Source organism: Monocercomonoides exilis (assembly GCF_001643675.1).
Source record: "Monocercomonoides exilis strain PA203 chromosome Unknown scaffold46-794033, whole genome shotgun sequence".
Lineage (NCBI taxonomy): Eukaryota > Preaxostyla > Oxymonadida > Polymastigidae > Monocercomonoides > Monocercomonoides exilis.
In genome coordinates this window covers 620,119-645,161 of record NW_027150591.1, presented here as the reverse complement: position 1 = coordinate 645,161, position 25,043 = coordinate 620,119, and the positions used below count along the sequence as shown (strand labels likewise).

Here is a 25,043-nt window from a genome sequence, read left to right as displayed (position 1 = left end):
AATGTGTGACAAGTTAAAAGAGCATGGATCCAATATTATTTCACAATTTTTCAAAAATGATAAATATTTATTTGAATATTTCAAATTGAAAAAATACTTTAAAAAAAATGCTCATTCAATTACAAACTTTGAAAGAAACAAAATAATAGGTATATTAAATAGATAAATCAATATACAGAACATTTATTATGAACGTGAAGATTTTCAACGAAAATCTTTTTTATGATTTACATAATTTGCTCTCTTTTTAATTACTTCTAAACACTCTATTGGAAAAAATGAGACTTTCCAAACTTCACAAATATCCGCAACAGCAAGGCTGTCGACTATGAACAACAAATAAAATAACTTTCTCAAAAAAAAAATTTTTTTTTTCTTTGGACTTTTATCAACAACATCTCTTTGAATGCTTGTATCGTCTAATCATAACCAGTGCAATGGCAACCAAGCAGAGTACAAATGACACGGCAAGAACAATAAAGCCAACGATCAGATAAGACGAGTTGCTTTTGCTGGGAGGCGGACGTGTTTGGAAACCACAAATGGATGTGTCCCAATCGTTGGATTTTATTGCGTTTGAAACATCCTTCCAATATGATTGTAATGTCTGATGATTGAAATTTCATTAAAAATGAAAGAAATAATAAAAAATCCATTTATTTTTTTTTACTTTTGGCTTTTTAAAAAATCATAAAATCACACCTGAAGATCGCATTTCTTTTTGCTGTCACAGAAAGATGGAACGAATTCTGTGAGTTTGATGGCTCCGTCGAGTGGAGGATTAAACTCATATTTAAATACAATTTGTGGATTCTTTGCAAAAACAATCATCAAATAAATAAATAAATAAATAAATAAATAAATAAATAAATAAATAAATAATTGAGAAACATTCATAGATAATAAATAAAAAAAAAAAAAAAAAAAAAAAAAAAATAGGAAAGGAAAGAAAAACAATTTTTTATAAAATTTTTGATTATCTTTGTTTTCTTTTTTCTTTCGACAAACCGACAAGTTATGTTCATTATCTGTATGTGCTTCAACTACAAGAAGAGATGCGTATTCAGGGAATATGTCATTCTCCTTCATGTCCAACCCAAAACATCCTGAAATCGCCAAAAGCGACAGGTCGTGACAAGAATAATGGCGATATCTGGGAACAATGGCATTTTTGTCTTTGTTCAGGGAATATATGTCTGAGTTCATGTTGGTGAAGAATATCTGATGATTGAAGAATAATAAAACAAACAAATAAATAAATAAATAAATAAATAGGAAAAAATAACAATGAAAGTGTGATTGAGAAAGGGATAAATAGAAAACTTAAATGTTCAAAGCAAAAAAAATTTCTTTTTTCGTTCAAATGAAAATTCATATATTCCGAACAAAAAGCGAATCCACTCAATACACTTCTGTAAACATATTACAAAAAGGTTTCAAATAAAAAGTTAAAAATCGATTTCATTCAGATAAAATAACAACACAGAGGGGAAAAAATGCTCTTCTCAATAACAAACTTCATTTGCGATCTTCCCACTGGCTGCTTTGCAGTATTCCTTATCCCAAGTGGGCAATACAATTTTCATCACTGTACAATTTCGGTTTGATGCAATGCGAATAATGAAAAAAAAAAATCAAATGAAGAAAATTTTTGAATGAGATTCAATTAAATTTATTGAATGTGCAATTATTTTCGACCGGCCATTGTAGATGTTATATTCATAAAAATGAAGAAAGCGAATCTTATCGAAATCTTTGACTTTAAATCGGAAACAAACGTTGATTTGAAAGCGATTTTGCCTTATTTGCAAGCTCATCTGTCATTTTTTCGGGCAAAGGGTATTTTGGATCTCTTAACATATGGAAATATTGTCAATTAATTTGTGTACCAAATGCATTAAAGTTCGTACAAAAAATAAAGAAAAAAAGAAAAGATTTCCTCATAAAATAGAAAGAGAAAAAAACAACAGGACAAACTGCGATAAAATCACTGATTTTACTGAATCCATAATATCCAGAATGTGCAGCCCTTCAGGATGTACTCCCACAAGATCAAAAATTTCATTAAATGTGTCTTTGTTATTGTTCCAGAATGTCTTAAACTCTGGCGTTGAAAATTGATCAACAGCTGCCTTTAGAGAATTTGGACTGTTTAAAAGAAAAGTATTTTCACATAAGAATGGAAATGGGGGGGGGGATTGAAATTAAGCATAAAAAATCAAGTAAGTTGATAATGATGTCAAAGCAAACCAAAATGAGCAGCCAAGAAGAAGAGTCTCAGAATTTTCATCCACACTATGAATCGGAATTGGCTGTATTCCTTCAGGGAAAACAAATTTTTCGTTCAATTTTGGTCCTGTTCCTGGAGGGAAAAAACCATATGTGTATGAAAGAAGTGATTCTTTTGTTCTCGAATATGGTGTTGAACGGAAATAGAACTTTCCATCCTCGAAATGATCTGGAATTGGAGTGTTATTTAAATACAATTTTCTCATAGTTTCTCCAATATTCGCAAGGCGTTGTTTTCCTGTTCGAAGCAATTCTCCGTTATACGGTATCTTGTCGCTGTACTGAAAAAACAAAAAGCACATATTTTATTTTGTTGTTAAATTTATCCTAAACATCGAAAAAAATTAAGATTGTCAAACAGGCAATTCATATGCTGGATTTTTATCTCCTAAATTAATTGTACATTTTAAATAAGGAAATTGTAATTGAAAAACTTTTGCATATTTTCAAATGCACACCATGACGAGTAATTACATGAACCGACAACAAATCTGCAGATGCAAACTTTGCACAAAGAAATAACAGAAAATATCGGAGAGCAATTATCATGTTTCAATGTTTTGTAAAGAAAGTATCCTCCTTAATGTTTTTCCTTAGCAATGAGAAAAAACGTAAAAAAAATTTTGCTGATCTTCCCAAACCTACAGCATATATGCTTGATCCTTCAATTCAATTTGAATGGGATCGAGAAAAACGTACACAGAATAGATATTCTTCATATCAAAGAGAAATATCTGACCAAAGGATAAAAAATTCTCAAGGGCGAACAACAATTCATTTAAGAAAAAAACGTCAAACAACATTTTTGCATTCTAGGCGCAGAGCAAAATTTTCTTTCGACAAAGAAAGATGCTTTTCAAACGTAGTTTGAACATTTAATGAGTTTTTTGAATTTTTTTATTTTTTATTTTTGCTTTAATGTTGACAAAAGAAATTTATTGAAAAAAGTCTCATCAACGTGCAAAAGTTAATGTCTGACTCTGAAGCAAGTAAAGCAGAAGCAATTTTGGACACGCTCATAGATTTGTCCAACAATCACAAGATGTCAGCCGGACCATACATTGAATCTGGCATATTAAATGTTTTTCCTTTTCTTCTGTCAACAGGTGATAAGCAACAAATAGTTTGAAACTTTCGTTGATAAAATAGTGTAAATAAAATAAAAATCTCTTTTAGTATGACATTTTATGGATTATCAACAACATGAGTGTGAATAAACAGGAAATTTTCATTTTAGAAATTTCTAATTATGCTTTGAATGCAATTTTTATTATAAATTTGCGAATATTGAACGAATTTAGTTTGTGGAGCTACCGTTAAGCAGGAAAGGCTGATCATACACTCTGGCATTGTGAAGCCAATTTTATATCAATTTTATCCACATCAGAACAAGATACTGTTGTCTCAGGTGTGTTACCAAACATAGCCTTTTCTAAATATCTGAAACGTTATTTTCTATGAATTATCTGTGAAATGACTGGTATTTTAATTTTCAATTTTTTTACATTCATATTTTCGATTTGGTTTATCATTATTAAAAATGATTCATTTTCTGTGCTGTTACTTGCTTTTTTAGTGCCTTTGGACGATGATCACGATTTCCTGTACACATGTAAATGTATGCCGCGAGTTCATTCGCGGTGGAGCACTCGAAAATGCGCTGAGTATTCTCTCGACTGTATGTGCTCCAAAAACATGCACAACCTTCATTCCGCCTTATCCACCGGGGCGTGCCGGCAACCAAACTGAACTCATCTCACTGCCCAACCAAGCGTTTCCAGCAGCAAACAGGAAATCGAACTCAGTCCAGATTGTTTACTACTCCGCTCATCAAAAGCAGAGCTATCCGTTTAAGATCCACTGCCAGGTGGTGTCGTTGCTTTGTTGTCTGTCTCTGCTGTTTAGCTCGACGCAGCTGCAGCTTCAAGCGCTGAATGATTGGGACGATGATGACGATGAAGAAGAAGAAGGTGATATTGCAATAGGGTCAAGTGGCAGACAAAATGATAACAGCACTGGAAAAAGTGAAAAGATTGATGAAAAAAATGAAAGAGAAAAGATTTATGAAGATGGTATTGGGATGGATATAGAAGAAGACAGTAGAACGAGCGAAAGAGCAGAGCAGTTGAATTCTTCTATTGCAAGTTGTTCAACTGAAGGAAATACAAATGCTACTTCTTCGTCTGCAAGCTCATGTTCGTCACATGCATCTGCCAAAAATGGAACAGTCAGTTCTTCTTTTGACAGTCAATGCCAGAAGTCTCAGTTTGATCCGTCTGTTTATTTTCCAGTGCTCGAAAAGCTGGTCGCACCTGTCTCTGTTGTGATGCTGTTGGGGCAGAGCTTCGCTGAAACGGAGCTTCGGGAGGCATTTTGCCAGCAGACAGAGGTAAAACAGCAGGGGAGAATGAAAGACGGGTGTTTGGTGGCAGAAACAGGAGTGGAAGAAGAAGAAGCAATGGGAGATGATAGAGACATCAGCAGAGGTTATGTTTCAGAGCTCGGGAAAGATGACTTGAAGCAGTTGCAAGTGGATGGCCTGGAGTTTCTGTCAAGAATAGGAACAGTTTCTCATTCTATTCAAGAAGTTTGCTGAGATAATTGAAGATTTTGAAATAAATTGAAGTGAATGAATTGAACTTTCAATTTGTTTTTTCGATTTTGAATAATATTTTTTTTTTTTTTGCTATTTTGCATTTCTTTAACGAAAGTTTCTAAATTTAAATATTTTTCTTTCTCATTATCTTTAATTTTCTATTCATCTCTCTCATTACACTCCAACAGCTTTTATGCAAAATCCTAATTTCTGTTTCTGAGTTTTCAGCCACACAGCGCACCGCTCTTCAGTTCCAAGCTCCATTCACAGTCATCGACCGCAGCTCAGCCTACATCCAGAGCAGCAAGCAGCTGTATGAGTATGTGTATCTTGTGGGGAATATGGCGATGGACGACAACACGAGCTTCACATCATTCATCTGCCAGTCGTACGCACTCACCCGCCTGCACTCCGCGCTGTTCGCGTTCAAAAGGCACATTGTGAATGAAGCACTGTTTGCGCTGTCGAACATCGCGACAGAAGACGAAGGGAGGCAGAAGATTGTGGAGACACCGGGGCTGATTGGCACATGCTGCAGACTGCTTGTGGATGACTGGGACGGGACATGGGTGCCAAATCCGGTGGATAATGAAGAAGAGGAAGAAGAGGAGGGAGAGGAGGAGGAGGAGGAAGGAGGAGAAGAAGATGATGATGACAGACAGTATTCTTATAAAGAGGAGGAAGAGGAAGAAGATTATGATTGTGAATATAACAATAGAGAAAACGGTGAAATGGATTCAGATGATAAATTGCTTCGAAAAAATCAAAAATCATCAAATTCTTTTTCCTCCTCCTCCTCCTCCTCCTCCAAAGACTCACGTTCCAGTCCACATAGTCACCCACCACTTCCTCTTGGGCTGAGTGCAACAGACTGGGAAATCAAAAAAAGCATCATTCGTCTTTTCTCCAATCTGATCACAGGCACTTTGCCTGTCATCAACAAGCTGATAGAAAGCCACGCTACTGCTGCGCTGCTGGACATGCTTGTTTTGGAGACTGCTCGTATTTCTGAGGTGGAAAGAGAGCTGAGCAGTGCAAAGGGGACAAAACGTGGAACAAGAAACACCTCTCCTTCTGATGAACGGACAGAAGTGACTTCACAAATTCAATCAAACTCATCCAATGAATCTGCTGCTGAGCAATCAGCAAGCATCAATCCGCCTCAAGCCAGCCCCTCCCTCCACAAGCTGACCATCCCGTCAATGATAATTCTGGATGTGGAGCGCGACCCAATCTACCACGCGCTTTCGTGTCTGAAGCGGCTGCTCATCCGCGACGTGCACAGAACTGTCCTCGGATCGCCAGCAGAGGCGGCGGGTGTGTTTTCATCTTCTTCAGCGTTTGACGGGAGAAAGCTGCTGGACTGCATAGCGATCAGAGAAGTGTTCTGCATTGAGGAAAGAGTCGAGGCGCTGGAGAACTTTTTGGAGTCACCGATTTTCACGTGGAGGAGAACTGCGGAGCAGATCGACGTGATATTTCTCAGGCGAGTGAAGGAGCTGGTGCCAAACAGATCGGAGTGTCGGATGGCGGAAGAGGACGAGTCTGAAGAGATAAGCGAGGAAAGTGAGGAGGGAGATGAAGGGGAAGACGATGAAGGAGATGAAAATGATGAAACAAAAGAAGGTGATGGAATGTTTGCAGAGTCGGAATGTGCGGAAGATGGAGCGTTTTGCAAGGGCAGTTCAGTTGGGAAAGGAGAAGGAAAAGATCTTAATGAGGGCATTAGTTACCAAACACACAAAAATAGTGTTTTTGGCTCAAAAGATGGCATCGCTTCGTGCTTTGCACAAAATGCCTTGCCTCAAAAGCCGAATGTCAAAACACATGCACATTCAGCGAATAGTCTGCACAATGAGCGGTTGAATGCATTTGTGAAGGAATTTTACCATCCTCCTTGAGTGGATTCTTCTGCTAAACCTTTTCAAATACAAACATGAAAATCACATGGAATTGTTTCATTCTCTTTTGTGCTTATGTTTTCAAGTGGCTTGTGCATCCATTTTGATATATTGAAAATCAACATTTAAATGTTAGTCTAATACGTTCAAAACTCCATGTAGGTATTTCGCATTTATGTTTTGAACTAATTTTATGAAATAGAGGAGCATTAGTGTTTGGTGAGCATTTGCTTAATTTATAATTCCTATTTATGCTTTTTGAAATTTTTGTTTCGTTTTGACAAAGTTTTTTGTTGAACTGTTCAATAATAATGCTGCAAACAACTTTTAAAGAATACTCCTTCAACAATGATTTTTAAAAAAATCTATTTTAAGTTAAAAGAGTAGCGTCCAAACCAACTATTAGCCCATCTTATTTTTTTTTAAAAAAGAAATGTTTCTAAAGAAAATATACGTATTGTGAAATGAGTTCATCATGATGAAGTTTGCAATTGCTTCAAAAATCAAGATATTAAAACCTGATGAAATCAAATGAATAAAGAAAAAAGAAATGAAATGGTGCATCAAGTTTTCGTACCTATTTGATAATTTCCATAATATTATTATTGTTCACATTCAATAAAAATTAAATCTAAATAAATGAACTTTATGTTGTCTTTTCCGGCTGAAGCATTCAAAAATTCGAAAAGAGTTTTGTTATTTTCGTTGAAATGCGTCTTATGATAAATTTTTAATTAATTACGCAATTTTATATAATTGATAAACACAGCCTTCAAAAGATGAAAATTGTGCAAAAAAGCAAAAGCCATCATTTGCTGAAAAGTTTTCAGGTTTGTTAATATTTGACATTTTATGTAATGTTGGAATTATCTAATTTATTTTCAAAAGAAATATTCAATGAACTAGGCAGCTGTTCTTCACATTCTCAAAAGCGAAAAATTATTGAAATGAAAGGCCTGATAGAGGGAATGAGCGAGAGTGAACAGACAACTGTTATTAGTAGAGCTTTGTTTGATGAAATTAACGATATGATCAAAGAAAAGAAATTATCTATCGATAATGCCATTTTATTGTTGAAGAGTATTGGGCATAGCAATTTGTTTAAAATGATATCTAATTCGAGTGTTTCAAACTCTTCTTTATCGCAGAGTTTTATAGAGATGATTAAAAATGAACAGAAACAAGAAGAAAAGGATGAAAAATTAATTGTTGATCTGTGTGAATGCTGCCAATTACTTGAGGATTATAATGCGAAAAAAGAAATAAATTCGATTTGTGTTGTCAATCTTTTAAAAGTTGCAGTGAACAAAGAGGAAAATGAGGAAGTTCAAAAAGAAGTGGAAATGGCGTTGTTAGCTTTGAGCAACTTTAGTTCATTTACGGTATGATTTATTTGTTAATTAATTTGTTTCGTTCCATTTGTCTGTTGTTGCTTAAACATTGAAATAGAAAATTGAAAAAGATCTTTATTTCGATAAGATTAAGAAAATCATCAAATATCATCAGGAACATCAAAATCTAACACAACTTGCCTATCAATCTGCTTGGAGATTTTTTATCAATAGAGTCACTTATACTGAAGGTTTTGAAAATGAGATTGTAAATGAGCTTCATTTCGTTACAGAAATGAAAGGAGAAATAGAAAAACTTACGAGATGTGTAAATTGGATGAAAAATGAAAAAGAATTGAACACAATGAAAGAACCGTTCTTAATAATGAGATGGCTTGACACTCTCGTTGAGTATTTCTATCGCTTTACATCGAAAAATGAAGAAAATGTTGGATTGATTGCATGTGTTGCAAGGTTGTGCAGAGCAACAAAGGTTAACTACAGAAGAATTCACAATAGATGCATCCATCTTTTGAAGGAATCTATAAATTGTTCCTATAAAAAACCATTTGATTATTTGTGGAGAGGTGGAGCAGTGGATATTTTTTTGGAAGAAATAACACAACAAACACTGGAAGACGAAGCAGTTGAATACTGCAGAATTTCATTTCGAATCTTTGCAAGCTTTTTGAATCAAGATGTTCGAATGAAGAGTATCGAAACAAGTTATAAATTACTGAAAAGACAGATATGTGCAAAGTTAGAAGAAGAAGGATATGACGATATTGTTATCAGTTTTTATAAAGCAGTCTTTGACAAATACACACTCGTTAGAACTAATATGCCTCACGAGTATATTGTGATTCAATAAATCATAAATGAAAAGATGAATGAAACAAAATCGAAATGATAAAAAAAGTTCGATTCTTAAAACTTGTCGATTTCCTGTCGATGCTGGGAATAGTTGATATGTATATAAGATGATAAGATTAATGCAGATTGGACAGTTTAATATTGTTATTTGCTTTTTTTATAGAAATTCTTTTTTTCAAACTTTCTTCTGTATTTTGTTGATATTATTATTATCAGATATATTTCTAAATTCCAATTTTTTACAAAACAGAATCTGAATTTTTTTTTATTTGTTAAATATTTTTCTATAAAAATAACTTGTTTTATGTTTTGTTTATTTGATTTTTCTTTTTTTCTTTTTTTTTTATCTCTTTTTTCATCAACAATATTCTCGCACTTTTTGAACTCTTTCATCTTGAATATTTAAAATGTCTGAATATTCATAAATAAGTCTTTTCAAAAAATAAATGTATTTCACAAATTTAGGAACTTTTCAGAATCACAAAAATTATCGAATCGTGGATATTCTATTCTTTTGACTTCTTGAACTCAAAAACAAAAAATTGTCTTCATCATAATTAACAACATCTAAATAACGTTCATTTCCTATCTGAATTTGTTTCTCATTTGCATCCAAAAATTCACATTTTCATCAATATTGTCAACCACACATCATCACATATGAAAGTGTCATTCTCTTTCACATATGATGAAATTTCTGTGAAAAATATTTAGTGTTTGAGTCGTTAAAGCAATAAGAAAAGAAAGAGAAGAAAAGTGAACGAAAAAGTAAAAATGGAAAAATTGAAAATGATTTTTGAATTTTATTATTGATGTGAAAAAAATTGTTTTGTTTCAAAATTAAACATCTATAAAATAAAACTCGTTTTTATTAATTAAATCAAATGGAAGGCAAAATCAAACAAACATATAATCTAACATTATGAAAACGGAAAGAATGTTTTTGGCAATTTTGTTATTTGCGCAAAGCATTCCTTTGAAATACAATCAATGATAAGAAAAATCAATTCTAAAATCAAAAATTTGACAGAAATTAAGAATTTTCAATTCATGAGATTCTGGAAAAGAAAATGTCAAAAAATTCGAAAAGCAACTGTTTGTAAAAGATGTTAAAGAGTCAACAATTTTACATGTACAGAACGTTTAAAAAATCCATTTCAATATTTAACAATCCCTGCCTTTTCCTGAAATGCAGCTTTTCTAATTAATTCAGTCATCCTTTTAATGAAAAATGAAGTAAATGAATGAATCTCTAGCATTTATCTTCATTTTAATCTCTTCTTTAATTCATCGTTTTTTCGTCTTCAAATCCTTCAGTCAATGCTAAATTCCAACCCTGCCGTCATAAATACAATTTCTCCTTTCAATCTTTAAAAAGGAGTTCCTTTTCTGCAAGTGAAAGCTTTTTTGCAACTGTAAACATATTCCAATAATGTAAATTCCATTCTATTTTTCGTTGGATTTTTTGCGTTATCTGATCTTTGCAAGCTCAGAAGTAATAAGAACTGACAAGATCTTACAAATTCCCAATCATTCGTCAAAAAATATGCTTCATAATTCACGAATCCAAGATTAATCGTCCAAAGTCCATCTTGCAATATTTAAAATAGTATTTAATATATTCTAACGTATTTATTCGTAAGTACAAGTAAATTGATGTTCATTTAGCAGCAGTAAACAACATGTCTGAGTTAAAGTAACATGAAATTTTGAATCAATCACTTAGATATTTCTTTTCTGGCACGCTTGTAGAAGATTTCAATTTCATTAGCATAATTGCTCATAATGTTTAACTTTGCTACAAATAATCATTCAATGTTCGATTAGTAGCTTCAATTCATATCGCAATATTCGTAAATACAGGCTCATATGCGGTTATCTTGTTCACAAAATGTGATCCATTGAGAGTCAATTGTGGCTCTCAATCAATTCGAGGCATGGCTGACTGGCTGCAATTCTGGAGTGCTGTAAGAGGTGATTGAAGGCAGAAGTTGAGTAGGTTGCTGATAACTAAAAAAAACAGAGTTGAAATAACTCAAAAGAATAACTTTGCACTTAAAATCGGAAAAACAGTTGCAATAATTATGAAAGTTCATCGTCAACAAACAAAATAAAAGGAAAAATGTGAATTACTATTCAGAAGAACAAACAAAATAAGATAAAAATGAAAATGTAAAATTCAAAAAGGGTTTCAAAGTTAATAAAAATTACAAAAAAAAACAGATTTAAGAGTGAAAAGTTAAATCTATGTGATTCTCTACTTCGGAAATAGCTCTTTTTGGGGGGAGGATGGGGAAAAAATTAAGAAAGTTAACTAAAAAAGAAGAATCAATGAAACAAAAAATGAAATGTTAACAAACAAATGAAAAAGGAAAAAAATAAAAAAAAAGCTATATTTTATTGAAAATCAAAGACCAAAGAGGCAATGGCAATATTTGCCCTCACACATCTATGAAATCGCAATAATTCGAAAATGATTTAAAGAAATAAATTAAAAATTGGAAATAAAAGAAATAAAAATTTGAAAAAAATTAAGAGAGAACGAGAAAGAAAAGAATCCAAGGATGTTGAAAACGAATAACAGAAAAACTACATATTTTTTCTTTTTTGGTGATTGATTTCTTGTTATTGCGATTTGCACAATGCTTTTTTGATAGACGTTGCAGCATGATTCCGCCACCGAAAAAGCAAATTGAATGCAAATTTCTAAACAACTGGTTTCAAACAAAATATTTTGTTCATTCAAAAATTGCCTCTTTAAATACCAATTTTTTTTAGATCTCCAAAGAAAACACTCAAATGTGGACAATTTTATTATTTTTGGGGGAAGCTTCAATTACTTGAATGCGACTTTCATTTTTGGCTTTGTCAAAGGTATTTTTGAAGGAGATGTTCTGATTCTCATTTCTCTTTTTTCAATAGGCTGAGATGTGCTTTGCATCGTTTCTTTCCTTCTTTTTGGAATTGCGGAAGAAGATGAAGATGAAGACAAAGACAAAGAAGACGATGACGAAGAGGAAGACATTGAGGAAGATGAAGGCAAAGAGGAAGTGGAAGACGAAGTGGAAGACGAAGTGGAAGACGAAGAAGAAGAAGTTGTTGTTGTTGTTGTTGTAAATGATGACAATGATGTTGTTGTTGTTGTTGAAGATGATGAAGAAGAAGGTAATGAAGATAAGGTGGAGGAAGAGGAGGAGGGCAAAGAGGAGGAAGAGGAGGAGGGTGATGATGATGAGGAGGAGGAGGAGGAGGAAGAAGATGATGAATTAGTAGAAGAGGAAGAATTAGAAAAAGATGAAGAAGATGATGATGAAGGTAATGTGGATGATGTGGAAGATGAAGCGGATGAAGAAAAAGATGACATCGACGACGATTGCGGATGCTGCTGTAAATCTGCTGTAGAAAGAGTGGGGTGAGGAGGGGTGACTGTCCATCGTTTCATTATGCGTTCTTTCAGCACTTGAGCAGATTTCCATTCATCGTAGCTGATTTGAATCTTCCATTTAATTTTTTCGAGAATAAACTGTTCAGAAATAGAAAGATTTCTTAACTCAATACCAAATCGACTGCACCAATAAGCATTTGAAAATGGCACGTCTGTTGTTATCCCTTTGTTAACAATCAAAAAGCATGTAACAATAGTCATCATCGTATTCGTCTCGTTTAAAACAAACTCAACATCACTAAGTCTGCTCGTCAGCACCCGTTCGCAAAGCACTATCATCAAAAGAAGTTCTGTTTCTGTCATTCCCATTTTTGAAGACATAATTTTGAATAGTGAGTAGACTGATTGTCCGATAGAATTTGCAAAATCACTTTCTTTTGCATCTCTTGGAGACCAACGAGAAAATAAAGGTTGGGCTTCTCTGCCTTCTTTAATGTTTATGTCCTCCCATCCCAAGGTATGATCTGAAATGCATCCATACCCCAATGCATGAAAACCATCTGCCAAATCTCTTGTTAGTGATCCAGGCTTTGCAATTACCTTTTCTTTTGTTATCCATTGTTCATAAGGAAATTTAGTCGAGTAGGCCACAGACCTTCCAATGAAGTGTGCAATAAGTCTCATGATTCCATCATTCATTGGTTCTTTATCAAATAAAACATCAGAAAACAATTTTTCATTTTCGATATCTTTTTTCAATGTATCTTCTTCAATTGTTTCTTTCTTGATATCGACAACATTTTTGCTCATTTTTCTTTCATTTTCATTTATTAATTTATTTTTCATTGAATCTTCAGAAGGAATCTCTGAAAAATATAATTTTTGATTCTTCAAACTCCTTTTTTCTCGATTTGTCTCCATATGCATAATGGCACTTGTAACTCTATTATGTGTGACGTTCATTGATAATGATTCGCTTCGCGCGCTAAATGGTCTAATCACTTTGTTCATAAAACATAAACATGTGATATTATGGGATATCTTAAACTTCTGTTCTGAAATATAAATTTTTCACTTAATCATCTGAACTTTTTTGTTTTTTCATTTCTTTTTCTTTTTTTAAACATAATTCAATTTTTTTCATGAAACAGGTACCGAAATTACAAAAAAGTTTTTTTTGAAGTCAAAAAAATAAATTAATTTATTAATAAATTAATAAATTAATAAAAACAAAAATCAAAAAAATCAAAAATGAAAATATATTTATTTCGTGCAGCCAACGAAATATTTTCAACGTCAAAACATTTTTGTTAAAAAGAATTATTCTCTTATGAATTTGTGGCAAAATTCTTGCATTTTTTTGAAAAACAAAGATTTGTTCCTAACGTTTCCTGATCTTATCTCTTATTCCGACTTCCTCTTGCAAAAAAACATATAAATGGAAGAATAATTAGTTAAATTTTCTTTGGCGTTGTGTGAAACAAATTTTTTAAAGAAAAATAATTCAACTCATTCATTTTTATTCATTCAAAAAAAAAATGTTTTTTTGGCTTAATACATATGGATTATCATTTTTGAAATCATAACTTTTTTCGGTGTGTAATTTTTTCAATGGTTGTTTGTCATTGCGTAGTTTTTTTGTATTCAAATGCGTAACACTTTTCAACAGTTAAAAAAGCTGATGAAATAACAGAAATTCACACACAAATGTGTTTTATATGCCTTTTCACTTTTCAGTGTCCTTTTGTTGATATTCAAAGGAAATTTTTCAGCCGAAAGTCTTGAACGATTAAATGCGATATCAAAAATAATCACTTGAATGTATTTGTGAGATGTTCTTTTCGAAATATCGCAAAAGTTTTTCATTCATGAATAAACAATATTATTAATTATTTCTAAATCAATTTATGCTCTTGTTCATTTGAACCTCACAAAAACATTAGCAAACTCTTCCAAATGTTTCTTTCACACACAAATTAGGATTTTGGAGTTTATAAAAGTATTTGAACACAAAAAATTTCAAAAATGTTAAGTTTCATCAAACCTGAACACAAACATTTAGTACTTTCAAAAAAGCGTTTCGCATAACTTTTTTCGAAGTGTTGAATTGTCAAAGTCTTTTCTTCATGAAATAATTATTGATCTCTCGTCTTTGTGTTATTTTTGATAAAAACCAATTGATAAATTATCAGGTGAAAATGAAAAATATGCGTTTTCTTCAAAGGTTATTCATCCAAACCAAGTGTTTCATTCGTGGAAATTTTAACTTTGTCTGATATTTGTTTCCACGTTGGTGAATTTTGGTGAGTGAAACTAAAAATTTGAAAAAAAAAATTCTATTTGCATTTTCACCTGACAACGATTTAAAAGACACTTACCATGGGTGCTTAACCCGCCCCCTGGTGCCAAACCCGCCCCCTGCAAATTTCTTGAAAATAGAGTTATTTATTTTTGCTTATCACAGTTGTTCATTGATAGTGAATTTGATCGAAACTTATTCAAAAAAATTATATATTTTATTTTTTTATTAAAAGACTTTCAAAAAATCAGATTTATAATATTTTAATTTGGAAAAGAACTTTATCTATATTTACTGAAAAAGAAAAAAAGAAGAGTTCAAAAAATATGCACATGCTTGTTTGTTAATGTGTTTTCAAATATCTTTATTAGTTTTTTGGATTTGAATTATTCAGCAACAAATTTCGCTTTTTATTTTATTGATCAATTCCATTAAAATGTGAAAAACGAATCGAAAGTTCAGTAGCTGCATTGATAGAGGTTTGTGAAAATTGTTTCAAGTGTTTTTCTATTACAGCTTTGTATTTATTATATTATTGCTTATTATTTTGTTCTATAACTCATCATTTTTTTTATTTGAATTTTTCAATTAAGTTATTTATTTATTAATTTGTTTTGAATATTTAATATTTGATAAATTGTTTCCATTGTTAAAATGTAATAACATATTTATTGTTGAAGTTGGTCAAGTTCTAATATTTTTCTTTTGTGAGTTTTGGTGATACTAATTTTTTTGACGATTATTTTTGGTTATTTTATTGTTTTCAAAATTGTTATTTACGTTCTGCGTATAAATGTTGTTGCACATATGAATGTTTTATTCACTTGTCACAAAGATATCAGATTTGCAAATTATGAGCTTTTTGTTTTTAATGATATTTTCTTTAAAAAACTGTTGTTTTCAGAATAGCAATTTTTTAACAATGATTGTGATGGAATACTTTTAATCTTTGATTTAGCATTCATTTTTTAATCAAGTTATATTTAACCTGAACTGTCGTATTCAAAATGATAATCTCACTGACAAAAATTAAAATACTTTTTTCAAAAAGGATGATAATAGAAAAAAAATATAATTAGAAGAAAAATAAATAAGTCATTCATCGATATAACTTTAAAAATGTGAAAAAATTTCCAAAATGTTATTAAAATAGTTCGATATGAAAATTAGCTCACAATTTTCATGAAAATACGTTTATCCCTGGCTACAAATGTTTTTTGCAAATCATTATTTAAGAATGATAAATATAAAATTGTTTCAAGAAATTTGAATGATATGATTGGACTGTCTTTGCTTTTCAAAAGCAAAATATTCCAAAAAAATGAATAGAAAAGAGCTCTAAAATGCAAGTGAAATGAGAAGAAAAGAATATGAACTGACAAATGAAAATATGTTTAATAAAGAAAATAACAATTGATAAATAAAAAAACTGCATTTGGTTCAACGCAGTCACATTCGTTTGCATGATCACTAATTTTTAAGGAAATATACAAATTTGGAAAAAACATGGAATTTGAAATAATTCACATGATAAATACTTTCAACAAGTTAATGATTATATGAAATTTTGATGATAATATTGAAAGTTGCAGAATGTTTCCTGATCAGTGAAGAACAACAATTCGAAATTTGATTTCAAAAACATAAAAATAATTAAGTGAATTAAAATTAAAGTATTTGAAAATGATGAAAAATAATTATCTTCATTTAAAAAATGTTATTAAAAAAGACAAAAAATATTTCTATCGCCAATCAAATATTAATGTACCATAAATGAATCAAAGTTGTCGTATACATCGATAATAACATTAAATATACAAGATTTTATATAATAAAACCAAGTTTTCATTGAAAAACATTTGAAACAATTTTCACAAACCTCTATCAATGCAGCTACTGAACTTTCGATTCGTTTTTCACATTTTAATGGAATTGATCAATAAAATAAAAAGCGAAATTTGTTGCTGAATAATTCAAATCCAAAAAACTAATAAAGATATTTGAAAACACATTAACAAACAAGCATGTGCATATTTTTTGAACTCTTCTTTTTTTCTTTTTCAGTAAATATAGATAAAGTTCTTTTCCAAATTAAAATATTATAAATCTGATTTTTTGAAAGTCTTTTAATAAAAAAATAAAATATATAATTTTTTTGAATAAGTTTCGATCAAATTCACTATCAATGAACAACTGTGATAAGCAAAAATAAATAACTCTATTTTCAAGAAATTTGCAGGGGGCGGGTTTGGCACCAGGGGGCGGGTTAAGCACCCATTGTATCAATAAAAATATAGATATAATAATTGTTAATGAAGCTCATTTGCAACAAAAGCCTTTGTATGAAAGATGAAAATATGGCAAATGCAATTTTTGATGGAGTAATCGCCTTTTGGCATATTTAGAAAATCACAAAAACAAATTGAAAAACTGAATTTTTAGAAAAAAAAATTGACTTTAAAAAATTTTTGTCCATTATATGAAAAACAATGTTAATGATTCTGAATGAGAAAATAATATTTTTTGGTGTTTTATGAAAAAGAAACTCAGATGGATCGATGAAGAAAAATTTTCGTTCGACAAAAATGTTTTTATCGGTTCAACATTTTCAATATTTTCAAATTTTTTGAGAAAAACAAAAAAATAAATAAAAATAAATGTATTTATTAAAAAGCATGTTGTTGATCTATTCATTTACATTTATGAAAGAGCATTGTATTTCTTTCATAATTCCGTCTTTCAAAATAAACAAAAATAGCGAATGGACTGAAAAGCAGCAAATAGATGATCAAAACAATTTATAAATTCTCTCAATCGTGAAAAAAAGTCAAAATGTAATTATAAGTTTTTTGCATCATCATTAAACACTTTTCCAAACATGTCTCAATTTGAGTTATATGCTTTAATTTTGTTTTTCGTTTTCTTTAATTACAAAAAACAATTGAGCCTGGTCGATAAAATTTCCTATAATTATATATGAAAGCAATTTGTTTATCACTCATTTACTCTTGGATACAATGGGAAATCCATTCCAAAACGTCTTTGTGATGAAGATCCCAGAACTTTGTATTAGATTCCACTTTTTCCTTGTCCTGCATCACTCCACTTTCATCAAGATATTCTTTCAATACTTTTATAAAATCTCTTGTTATCTTATTCACAATTTGCCGATCTCTTTCGTTCTTCCCACAAAGAATCATACGTTTGCACATATGATCTAATAGAAATCTACGCAGATTCGCACCAATCCGACTCGCTGCCAGTTTCCACCCATACTTCCCATTATGCCTCGCAAAGTACATCCACAACCTTTGAACCGTTCCTGTGGAGAATAATAAAGACAAAACAAATGGAACATGGTGTATTTCCTGCTGGTAGACTCCAATATCTGTGCATGGATTTATGACAAAAGCCATCGAGATGTTAAAATGGTCTGCTTCTCGACTTTTCACAGAATCAGATGGCTGAACTGATGACGATGACGATGAAGATGATGAAGATGCTGATTCGACTGGCAATTGTATCGGTCCATCAAATAACAAAAACGCATTGAAAACATACTTCTTTTCCGACGCAACCATCAAAGCAGATGAACAATGATACAAAGCAAGCAAAATTGCTCTTCTTTGTTCCGAAAGTGAAAGCGAATGAGAAAGCATTTCATTTGATTTTTCTCTGACATTAACAGTTTCTTTAGAGCATGCTGAATTGCAAGCATTTGGAGACACAACAGACATCAGACAACATTCTCTAAACTCGGGCAGTATGCTGATATATGCAGCACCTAATTTTTCGTCCATCTCTCTTCTTTCTTTCAAAATGATTTCATCCGCTTCCTTGCCTTCTTTTTTGATTCCCACGGAATTCATTCCTCCTTTAAGTAGCTCCAAATTCACATTTTCACCGAGTTCAACTTGTTTATGTACTGCACCTTCTCTCTTCAGCTCCTCAAAGATTTCCACATAAATAGGATGCAGCAAATGCAAAAAAGTTGAATCGAATAAGTTCTGCATAAATGAAATCGTTTGTTCATGCCCATATGTTACAAGCAGTGGCATTAAATGTGAGCTGAGTTGAAGAGTATTGAAGTCTTTGCTTTTTTCATTGTTCTCCTTCTCATTTCTTTCTTTTTCCTGCTTTAAATCCAAAAGTCCCAATGATTCTGCCTTTGGAAGGATGATACTTAGAATCCATTCTTTAAAGTTTTTCCCGCATAAAACAGGGTCATAAGATTCCTTTTCCGTTTTGTCATTCTGCACAGTCAGCGAACTCGATGAAGAAACGCATTCTTTTTCTATATCTGCTAGCTCATCTTCTCCCAGCTTCCACTTTCTGGCTCCCCAAATATCAACAGCTCCTTCGACAAACATCCCGCCGCTATCGGACAAACTATCTAATATAAACTTCCACACGTAATACGAGGTCTCACCACACTTCCGAGCCTCTGATGCAGAAAGGATTTTTTGAGCAAAAGAAAAGTACTCTGGCAATGGAATAAGTTGCCCAAACGACCTGACAGTCAGAAAATAAAGATCGCTGATGATGCCCAAGCGATCGCTCCCGCTCAGAATTTCTTCGTTTCGTCCCTTCACTTCTCGAATATTCTTTCCACATCGAATTTGATGCAGCAAAGCGTCAAGCATGTCTTGCTGCTCGTAATATACAATGTAGAAGCCAGCATGATCTTCATTCACTTTCACCCACTCTAACACAGCAGTCGGGACAGGAGGAGTCAGTTGAACAGTTGTTGCCCTTTTGTTCATTACCGTCGACACGACAGTCGCACTTTCAGATGTGCTCCACTTAACTTTCATTGTCAACGGAATATGCCACAGCGTTGCATCTGGCAGGTCAGATTCAATTGGTTCTGGATCTTTCCCACTTTTTATAGAAGCAACCATTTGTTCCAAATTTTGTGTAACAAACCTTCTTTGGTTTACCATTAATGAATATTTCCCAGTTTGTGATGATGCGCCAAGTTTCCCTTCAATAAGCTTCACACAAACCAACGGAAAACCAGATTGCTCCGTCCACGAATTCATCATCTCTACCACAACTTTTCCTTTGTTCTGCTCTTCAATTTTTACTTCTTGTTCTTTTGCTTCATTTCCTTTATTCTCCGAACTTTTTTCATTTTCCTTTTCAATTTGCTGTGCCGCATCACCAAGCGCAAAAAAGAGGTCTTTGGACATTGTACACGAATATGCGTGCTCCATCAAATAATTAGAGAACCCTTTTCGGAAGCCTTCACGCCCAATGAATGACATTAGCATGCGAAGTACTGATGACGATTTCTCGTAGCTTATTCTATCAAAGCAATCTTCCACATCTATTGCATTTTTCACTGCTACATGGATCGGATGTGTTGTTTCCTGCATATCCACTTCAAATGCATATTTTGTGCCGTTTGATTGAAACTCTTCTGAAAATCTCCAATCTGGATGAAGCTCTCCAAGCACAAAGTTGGCCAGAAGCGTTGCAAATCCTTCGTTTAACCAAATCTCATCCCACCAAACAGGAGTAACAAGATCACCTGCCCACTGGTGCGCTAGCTCATGTGCAATGAAAGTAGCAACTTGTTTCAAAATCGAAGGTGACGAGTCATCTGATACCAAAAGGCAAGTTTCTCTGAAAATAATAAATCCCCAATTTTCCATAGCACCAGGGCTGAACTCAGGGACACACAAAAAATCCATTTTCGGAAGAGGAATAGGAACACGCGTATATTCAGAAAGAAAATCAATGACTTCTTGAGCAATCTTTAGGGCAAATTTTCCGTTTTCAGCTTTTCCAGGAGTGGTGTATATGGTCAATGGAAGTTTGCCCCCACAGCACGATCCTCCAATTGAATCAAATTCACCAATTGCAATCGCAATCAGATAGGTTGACATTTTAGGTGTTGTCATAAACTCAGTTTGAATAAGACTGCAATCCGAGTTTGCTCCACTGACGGACGCAACGGGCATGTTTGATATAGCTGTTGTTCCTTTTGGGTGAACTAGCTTAATATCGAATGTAGCTTTTGCGAAAGGTTGGTCAACACAAGGGAAAACTCTTCTGGCAAATGATGCTTCCAATTGAGTTGCGACACATTTCTTTTTTCTTCCTTCCGAATCAAGATAATAGGAAACATAAGCCCCATACAAATCTTTTGCATAGCTAAACTCAAAGTCAATTTTAATTATGTACTCAGGACAAGGTTCTAAAGCTTTTTCAAATTCAAAAGTCACAGTTTCGTTTTTTTCATTGATGGAATAAGAATGATAGTCAAATGATGCAAGCATATCAATCGGTGTAACTTCTTTGATAGTTATCGCTGATGCATTAACTTGAATAGACTTCACGGGACTGATAACCTTAAAACTGTAAAAAACAGATCCTTTAACAAGATCCGGATTCGGAGAATTATCACAGAGAGAATCGAAATTAAGCGTCAAAGAGTAATGAATTGGAATAACTTCATTTAAAGAAATTACATTAATGCTAGCAAAGTCCATAAACTCTTTTTCTGTCAAAAAACAAACAAAAATTTACAATGGGTCATAATGAAAGATCACATTATTAAAAATGTTGTGTCAACAGAAAATAAAAAAACAGAGAACTTTGCAATAATTAAAACAATGCGCTTCATAGTATAAAAATCAATTCCAATGAATTGATAAGCTTAAAAAACGTTCATTAACAAAAAAATGCAGATAGCAAAATATGCTCTTTTATGGAACAATTTTTCTACACTCAAAATAGAATCTCTTTTCATCTGCTTCTCCCATTGAAAATGTTTTTCTTGGAAGTCGTGCATTCTTTATGACTGTTGGGAAAAGAGAGTCTTTTGACATTACAGGAAGGATAATTCCAATGTTGTGCTCAATGTCTTGTCTAATAAGTGAAATAACAACGTCATCGCCATGGATATAGTCGATTTTAGAATATTGAGGCTTGTACTCAGGTGAATCAAGAAATGTTTGAATTGCTCCAACCGGCAAAGTTTGATTACCTGCAGGAATAGAAACAAGATAGAACTTTTCTCCTTCGATAAGTCCAAAGCTATGCTTGTCTTTTGGTATAGTTGAAGGTGGATGCTCGACAGCTTCTTTCAACTTTGCAAGAGACTCACACTGAGTTGTCAAAACCGCTTCTGCTCCAAACTTCTTCTGCAAAGCATCAATTAAACGCTCCTTGACACCAAACAGAACACGGTGGATTGGTTCAAATTCGATACCTTCATCATAAATATTGCTCAGTTCAATCATGCAGAATCTTGCAGGATGTGTCTTCATCAGCTCATCCAACTTTTCTGGTGGGCATGCACTTTTGATGTTTTCCCAAGATTGCTTTGCAGTTGCTAACGAATGATTTCCATCACCAACAGCATATAACAAAGTTGGTGTTCCTGGAGCAACTTTGTATTTTTCTTCAAATACTTTAGGATCAAATAATTTGTTCAGTTGCTGGACAATACGATCCACACTTTCAGGAGGAATGCGATAACCACAAATATGTCCAGCCCCAAGCATCAGTTCTTGGTCATACAATTTTTCCATTTTTTCTTTTTCCTCTGTCAATGGTTCAATAATTTTTCTTTCAGGGTCATCAACCAACACAAGAATATGAGGAGATTCAATTAACGCCTTTGAACGCACCCTCAGTCGAGGCGGAATTCTTTCAACAACGGTCATTTCTGTTGGGCGAATTGGAGATGGATGACTATCAGAATGAAAGTCATAAGCCTCAAGATCAAGTGCCATGATTACTCCACGACGGCATGGAGTTTTACGAGTTCGTCTTTCTAAATAAACGCAAGTTTGAAGTTCTTCAAAAATTCCTTTATCCATATATTCTTGCATCGATTTAATAATGTCTTGAATCATTCCCTCTTCTTCTGGAGATTCAAGATATAATTCTGGAAGTATCAAATGTAACATCGAGGGATCAGATCCAACCTCCTTTTTAACTGCTTCCCAGTACTGTGGTTCACTATAAAATTTGCCAGCATAAAATAAGTTTGAAATGAAAATAAAACTCTTTCATAAAACACAAAACCTGGTAAATTGATCGCAAGCAACAACTGGCCAGTGCTTTCTAAATTCTGGCTTGGGCAACAAAAGCTTTGGGACTTGCATAAACACTTTTTCTGCCATCTTGAGTTTGTTATAAACGATCCTTCCTTTATAAATATATTTTTCGAATGATCAAAATTTAAACAAAAATTTTCTTTTATGTTTAAAAAAAAATTCTTAAAGATACTTTAAAATTTTCTTCTTTTCGAAAATCTTTTTAAAACAATCAAAACCCAAAAAAGAAAATTTATGTGAAAAAATTTGCATAAGTCTATTCCATAATAAAATAAAAATACGGTCCCGACTGTCCAAATGATTTGCATATCATCCCACTTGGAGTTGAGAAACTCTCAGAAATACGTCTTAACCATTCAGTGACATCGTCAATCCTTTTCTCTTTCATGACAATCTCTTTCATTTTCATTATCTCCTTATGTGATAATCGCTTTTTAAACTGTTTTAATCTTTTTTCCTTTGAATAATGAAGCTCATCTATATCATCTTCATCCGTAAGACTTTCGCTGAAATTACTGTCATCCTCAGAAGAGTCACTGGATAAATCCGAGAACATCAAAAAACTATCATCTTTATCGCTTTCATATTCCTCTTCCCAAGCTTCCTCGTCTCCTTCTCCCCACCCATACTTGCAGCTCCACACTCTCCCATCGTCATTCAGAAGCGCTATTCTCCCGCGCGTAGGCAAAATCAACGACTTCACAGAAGCCACGTCAAAGCCAATCTTCATTGTTTGCAGCGGGGAGCGCAGATCGCTCACAACACCAGGCATCTTTCTGAATCCCCTTGTCAAATACAGCGTGCCCATGTTCGTCATATACACATCCCCCAAATGGTGCTCCATCGCAACCACCCTTTCGCCCTTGAAGAACATCGCCGGGCTTATCGGCGTGCAATATACCTCGTCAATGTAGCGCAGCGCTCCTCCAAACTCGCTCACTGCTGCAGACTTCTTCACAAACATCAGCACAATCCCTTCGCTGCTCAGAAAACAATCCATCGACCGAACATACTGGACAGGCTTGTGCGTACCAAACAATCCATAGAAATCATCCTCCCCTACATGCGTAGCGTCATTGTCCAAATGCGTTCCATTGGCTTTCTCCAATTCCAACGCTTCTTCTCTATCCCTCCTCTCTCTTTCCATCTCCCATTCTTGAAATGCAGATGGCTTTACCTTCAAACTCGAATCATCGTTCTGACTGCCTTCAACTTTTTTCTCGACCTTCTTCTTCTTCCTCCTCCTCAAGGCTAAGTCACCGCAGAGCTGCGGAATAAATTTGGGCACGAAAATCGTTTCGTCAGTCAGTTCAGCGATTCCATAATCTGGTATAAATCGAGATGGCCATTTATAATCAATCAGCTTCCCTAGCACAAACACCGCTCCATTTTGCAAAATCACAATGCATCTGTCATATAAAGCAGTGGCCGAAAGAATTGGAGAAGGTCCCAATGAAGATTCAATATTTCCATTCTTGCTTTGAAACATGGAGATAACTCTAAACGAATTTCCATCGTAATGAGGTGCTCCATACATATCTAATCCTCGAACGAACAATGTACCACTTTCAGCTACTGCAGCTACCAAACATCCTGTTGAAGAAATGGACTTGAATTTAATAGAAGGAGATGGCATCGATAGCTGCTCAAACCACTTTTTAAGGGCAATTTTTGCCTCATCAGATAGAGAAGATGAAGGTTGAATGAACTGCTTTTGTAAAGTTCCATAACCATCAATGTATAGAGCAGCTAAACCAGACGTAGAATGCAAGCTATTTATACGCACACTTTGTTGAAGGATACATAATTCACGAATCACATTTTTTTGAGAATAGCGATTGCTTTTTTCAGGTAAGATATCAACTTCAAAAGGGGCTAAATCAACAAAATCTTTCGGAATATTTGGTCGAAGAAGAATTTCAACTTTTTTTGGGTTATCAAATACAAAGGCTTTTGTTCCCGTTAGACTTTTTAATGCTTTTTAATAAAAAAGCAATTTGAAAATTAACAATGGAGTAATTTTAGTAAACCTGAATGAGTTGCCCAAGAAAATTTATAATGATGTATCAGATTTTTAGTTATTTTTGATACAGCAAGAAACTACGTCAAAATCAAAATTATTTCATTTATCCTCAAGAATACAAACCATTTGCACATCACGAATGGATTCCATTTCATGAATAATTTCCAAATGTATATCTTCTCCAAGACCTAAAAGATTGCCAGCTACATTATATTCCTCTGGCAATGAAACCATCAAAACCAAATCTATGATGATCTTTTGTAACATTTATTCA

General features: G+C 33.2%; 7 protein-coding genes across 7 annotated transcripts; 2 read left to right on the top strand and 5 right to left on the bottom strand.

Moving 5' to 3' along the window:
- Window positions 1-13: 13 nt before the first annotated feature.
- Window positions 14-2,913, bottom strand: MONOS_1880 (uncharacterized protein). Its single transcript, XM_067871760.1, has 9 exons — window positions 2,748-2,913; window positions 2,649-2,677; window positions 2,251-2,570; window positions 1,978-2,148; window positions 1,779-1,852; window positions 1,518-1,588; window positions 1,009-1,221; window positions 703-813; window positions 14-607 (listed from the first exon to the last, which is right to left on the bottom strand). Exons 1-9 carry the CDS (start codon window positions 2,836-2,838, stop codon window positions 389-391), a joined length of 1,299 nt encoding a protein of 432 aa, XP_067721640.1. The 5' UTR covers window positions 2,839-2,913; the 3' UTR covers window positions 14-388.
- Window positions 2,914-2,932: 19 nt separating this feature from the next.
- On the top strand, window positions 2,933-7,167 carry MONOS_1879 (uncharacterized protein). The gene is made up of 6 exons (XM_067871758.1): window positions 2,933-3,154; window positions 3,221-3,412; window positions 3,466-3,496; window positions 3,591-3,697; window positions 3,866-4,876; window positions 5,074-7,167. The coding sequence occupies exons 1-6, from the start codon at window positions 2,942-2,944 to the stop codon at window positions 6,784-6,786; spliced, it is 3,267 nt and encodes a 1,088-aa protein (XP_067721639.1). The 5' UTR covers window positions 2,933-2,941; the 3' UTR covers window positions 6,787-7,167.
- Window positions 7,168-7,425: 258 nt separating this feature from the next.
- Window positions 7,426-7,954, top strand: MONOS_18097 (uncharacterized protein; the record flags this gene model as incomplete). Its single annotated transcript, XM_067871081.1, has 4 exons — window positions 7,426-7,476; window positions 7,556-7,616; window positions 7,675-7,795; window positions 7,945-7,954. 4 exons carry the CDS (start codon window positions 7,426-7,428, stop codon window positions 7,952-7,954), a joined length of 243 nt encoding a protein of 80 aa, XP_067721638.1.
- Window positions 7,955-11,586: 3,632 nt separating this feature from the next.
- On the bottom strand, window positions 11,587-13,409 carry MONOS_1878 (uncharacterized protein). Its single transcript, XM_067871757.1, has one exon. The coding sequence runs from the start codon at window positions 13,384-13,386 to the stop codon at window positions 11,827-11,829; it is 1,560 nt and encodes a 519-aa protein (XP_067721637.1). The 5' UTR covers window positions 13,387-13,409; the 3' UTR covers window positions 11,587-11,826.
- A 3,730-nt stretch (window positions 13,410-17,139) lies between these two features.
- On the bottom strand, window positions 17,140-21,211 carry MONOS_14108 (putative M1 family peptidase). Its single transcript, XM_067866883.1, has one exon. It carries the CDS (start codon window positions 21,169-21,171, stop codon window positions 17,677-17,679), a length of 3,495 nt encoding a protein of 1,164 aa, XP_067721636.1. The 5' UTR covers window positions 21,172-21,211; the 3' UTR covers window positions 17,140-17,676.
- A 3-nt stretch (window positions 21,212-21,214) lies between these two features.
- MONOS_14109 (putative DUF1015 family protein) lies at window positions 21,215-22,834 on the bottom strand. The gene is made up of 2 exons (XM_067866884.1): window positions 22,715-22,834; window positions 21,215-22,648 (listed from the first exon to the last, which is right to left on the bottom strand). Exons 1-2 carry the CDS (start codon window positions 22,810-22,812, stop codon window positions 21,388-21,390), a joined length of 1,359 nt encoding a protein of 452 aa, XP_067721635.1. The 5' UTR covers window positions 22,813-22,834; the 3' UTR covers window positions 21,215-21,387.
- Window positions 22,835-22,916: 82 nt separating this feature from the next.
- On the bottom strand, window positions 22,917-25,003 carry MONOS_14110 (uncharacterized protein; the record flags this gene model as incomplete). Its single annotated transcript, XM_067866886.1, has 3 exons — window positions 22,917-24,723; window positions 24,777-24,846; window positions 24,893-25,003. 3 exons carry the CDS (start codon window positions 25,001-25,003, stop codon window positions 23,003-23,005), a joined length of 1,902 nt encoding a protein of 633 aa, XP_067721634.1. The 3' UTR covers window positions 22,917-23,002.
- Window positions 25,004-25,043: the final 40 nt, after the last annotated feature.

What these genes read in the sequence shown, in the direction of transcription:
- MONOS_1879 (XM_067871758.1), top strand. Translation starts at nt 2,942, where the DNA reads ATGCTTGATCCTTCAATTCAATTTGAATGGGATCGAGAAAAACGTACA. An exon ending in CAGGTGATAAGCAACAAATA is followed by an intron (nt 3,413 to 3,465) that starts GTTTGAAACTTT and finishes AATCTCTTTTAG; the next exon opens with TATGACATTTTATGGATTAT. An exon ending in ACAAGATACTGTTGTCTCAG is followed by an intron (nt 3,698 to 3,865) that starts GTGTGTTACCAA and finishes TTGCTTTTTTAG; the next exon opens with TGCCTTTGGACGATGATCAC.
- MONOS_1880 (XM_067871760.1), bottom strand. Translation starts at nt 2,838, where the DNA reads ATGATAATTGCTCTCCGATATTTTCTGTTATTTCTTTGTGCAAAGTTT. An exon ending in AAATCAGTGATTTTATCGCA is followed by an intron (nt 1,853 to 1,977) that starts GTTTGTCCTGTT and finishes CCATATGTTAAG; the next exon opens with AGATCCAAAATACCCTTTGC. An exon ending in AAAAGAAATGCGATCTTCAG is followed by an intron (nt 608 to 702) that starts GTGTGATTTTAT and finishes TTCAATCATCAG; the next exon opens with ACATTACAATCATATTGGAA.
- MONOS_1878 (XM_067871757.1), bottom strand. Translation starts at nt 13,386, where the DNA reads ATGAACAAAGTGATTAGACCATTTAGCGCGCGAAGCGAATCATTATCA.
- MONOS_14108 (XM_067866883.1), bottom strand. Translation starts at nt 21,171, where the DNA reads ATGGACTTTGCTAGCATTAATGTAATTTCTTTAAATGAAGTTATTCCA.
- MONOS_14109 (XM_067866884.1), bottom strand. Translation starts at nt 22,812, where the DNA reads ATGGCAGAAAAAGTGTTTATGCAAGTCCCAAAGCTTTTGTTGCCCAAG. An exon ending in GCTTGCGATCAATTTACCAG is followed by an intron (nt 22,649 to 22,714) that starts GTTTTGTGTTTT and finishes CAAATTTTATAG; the next exon opens with TGAACCACAGTACTGGGAAG.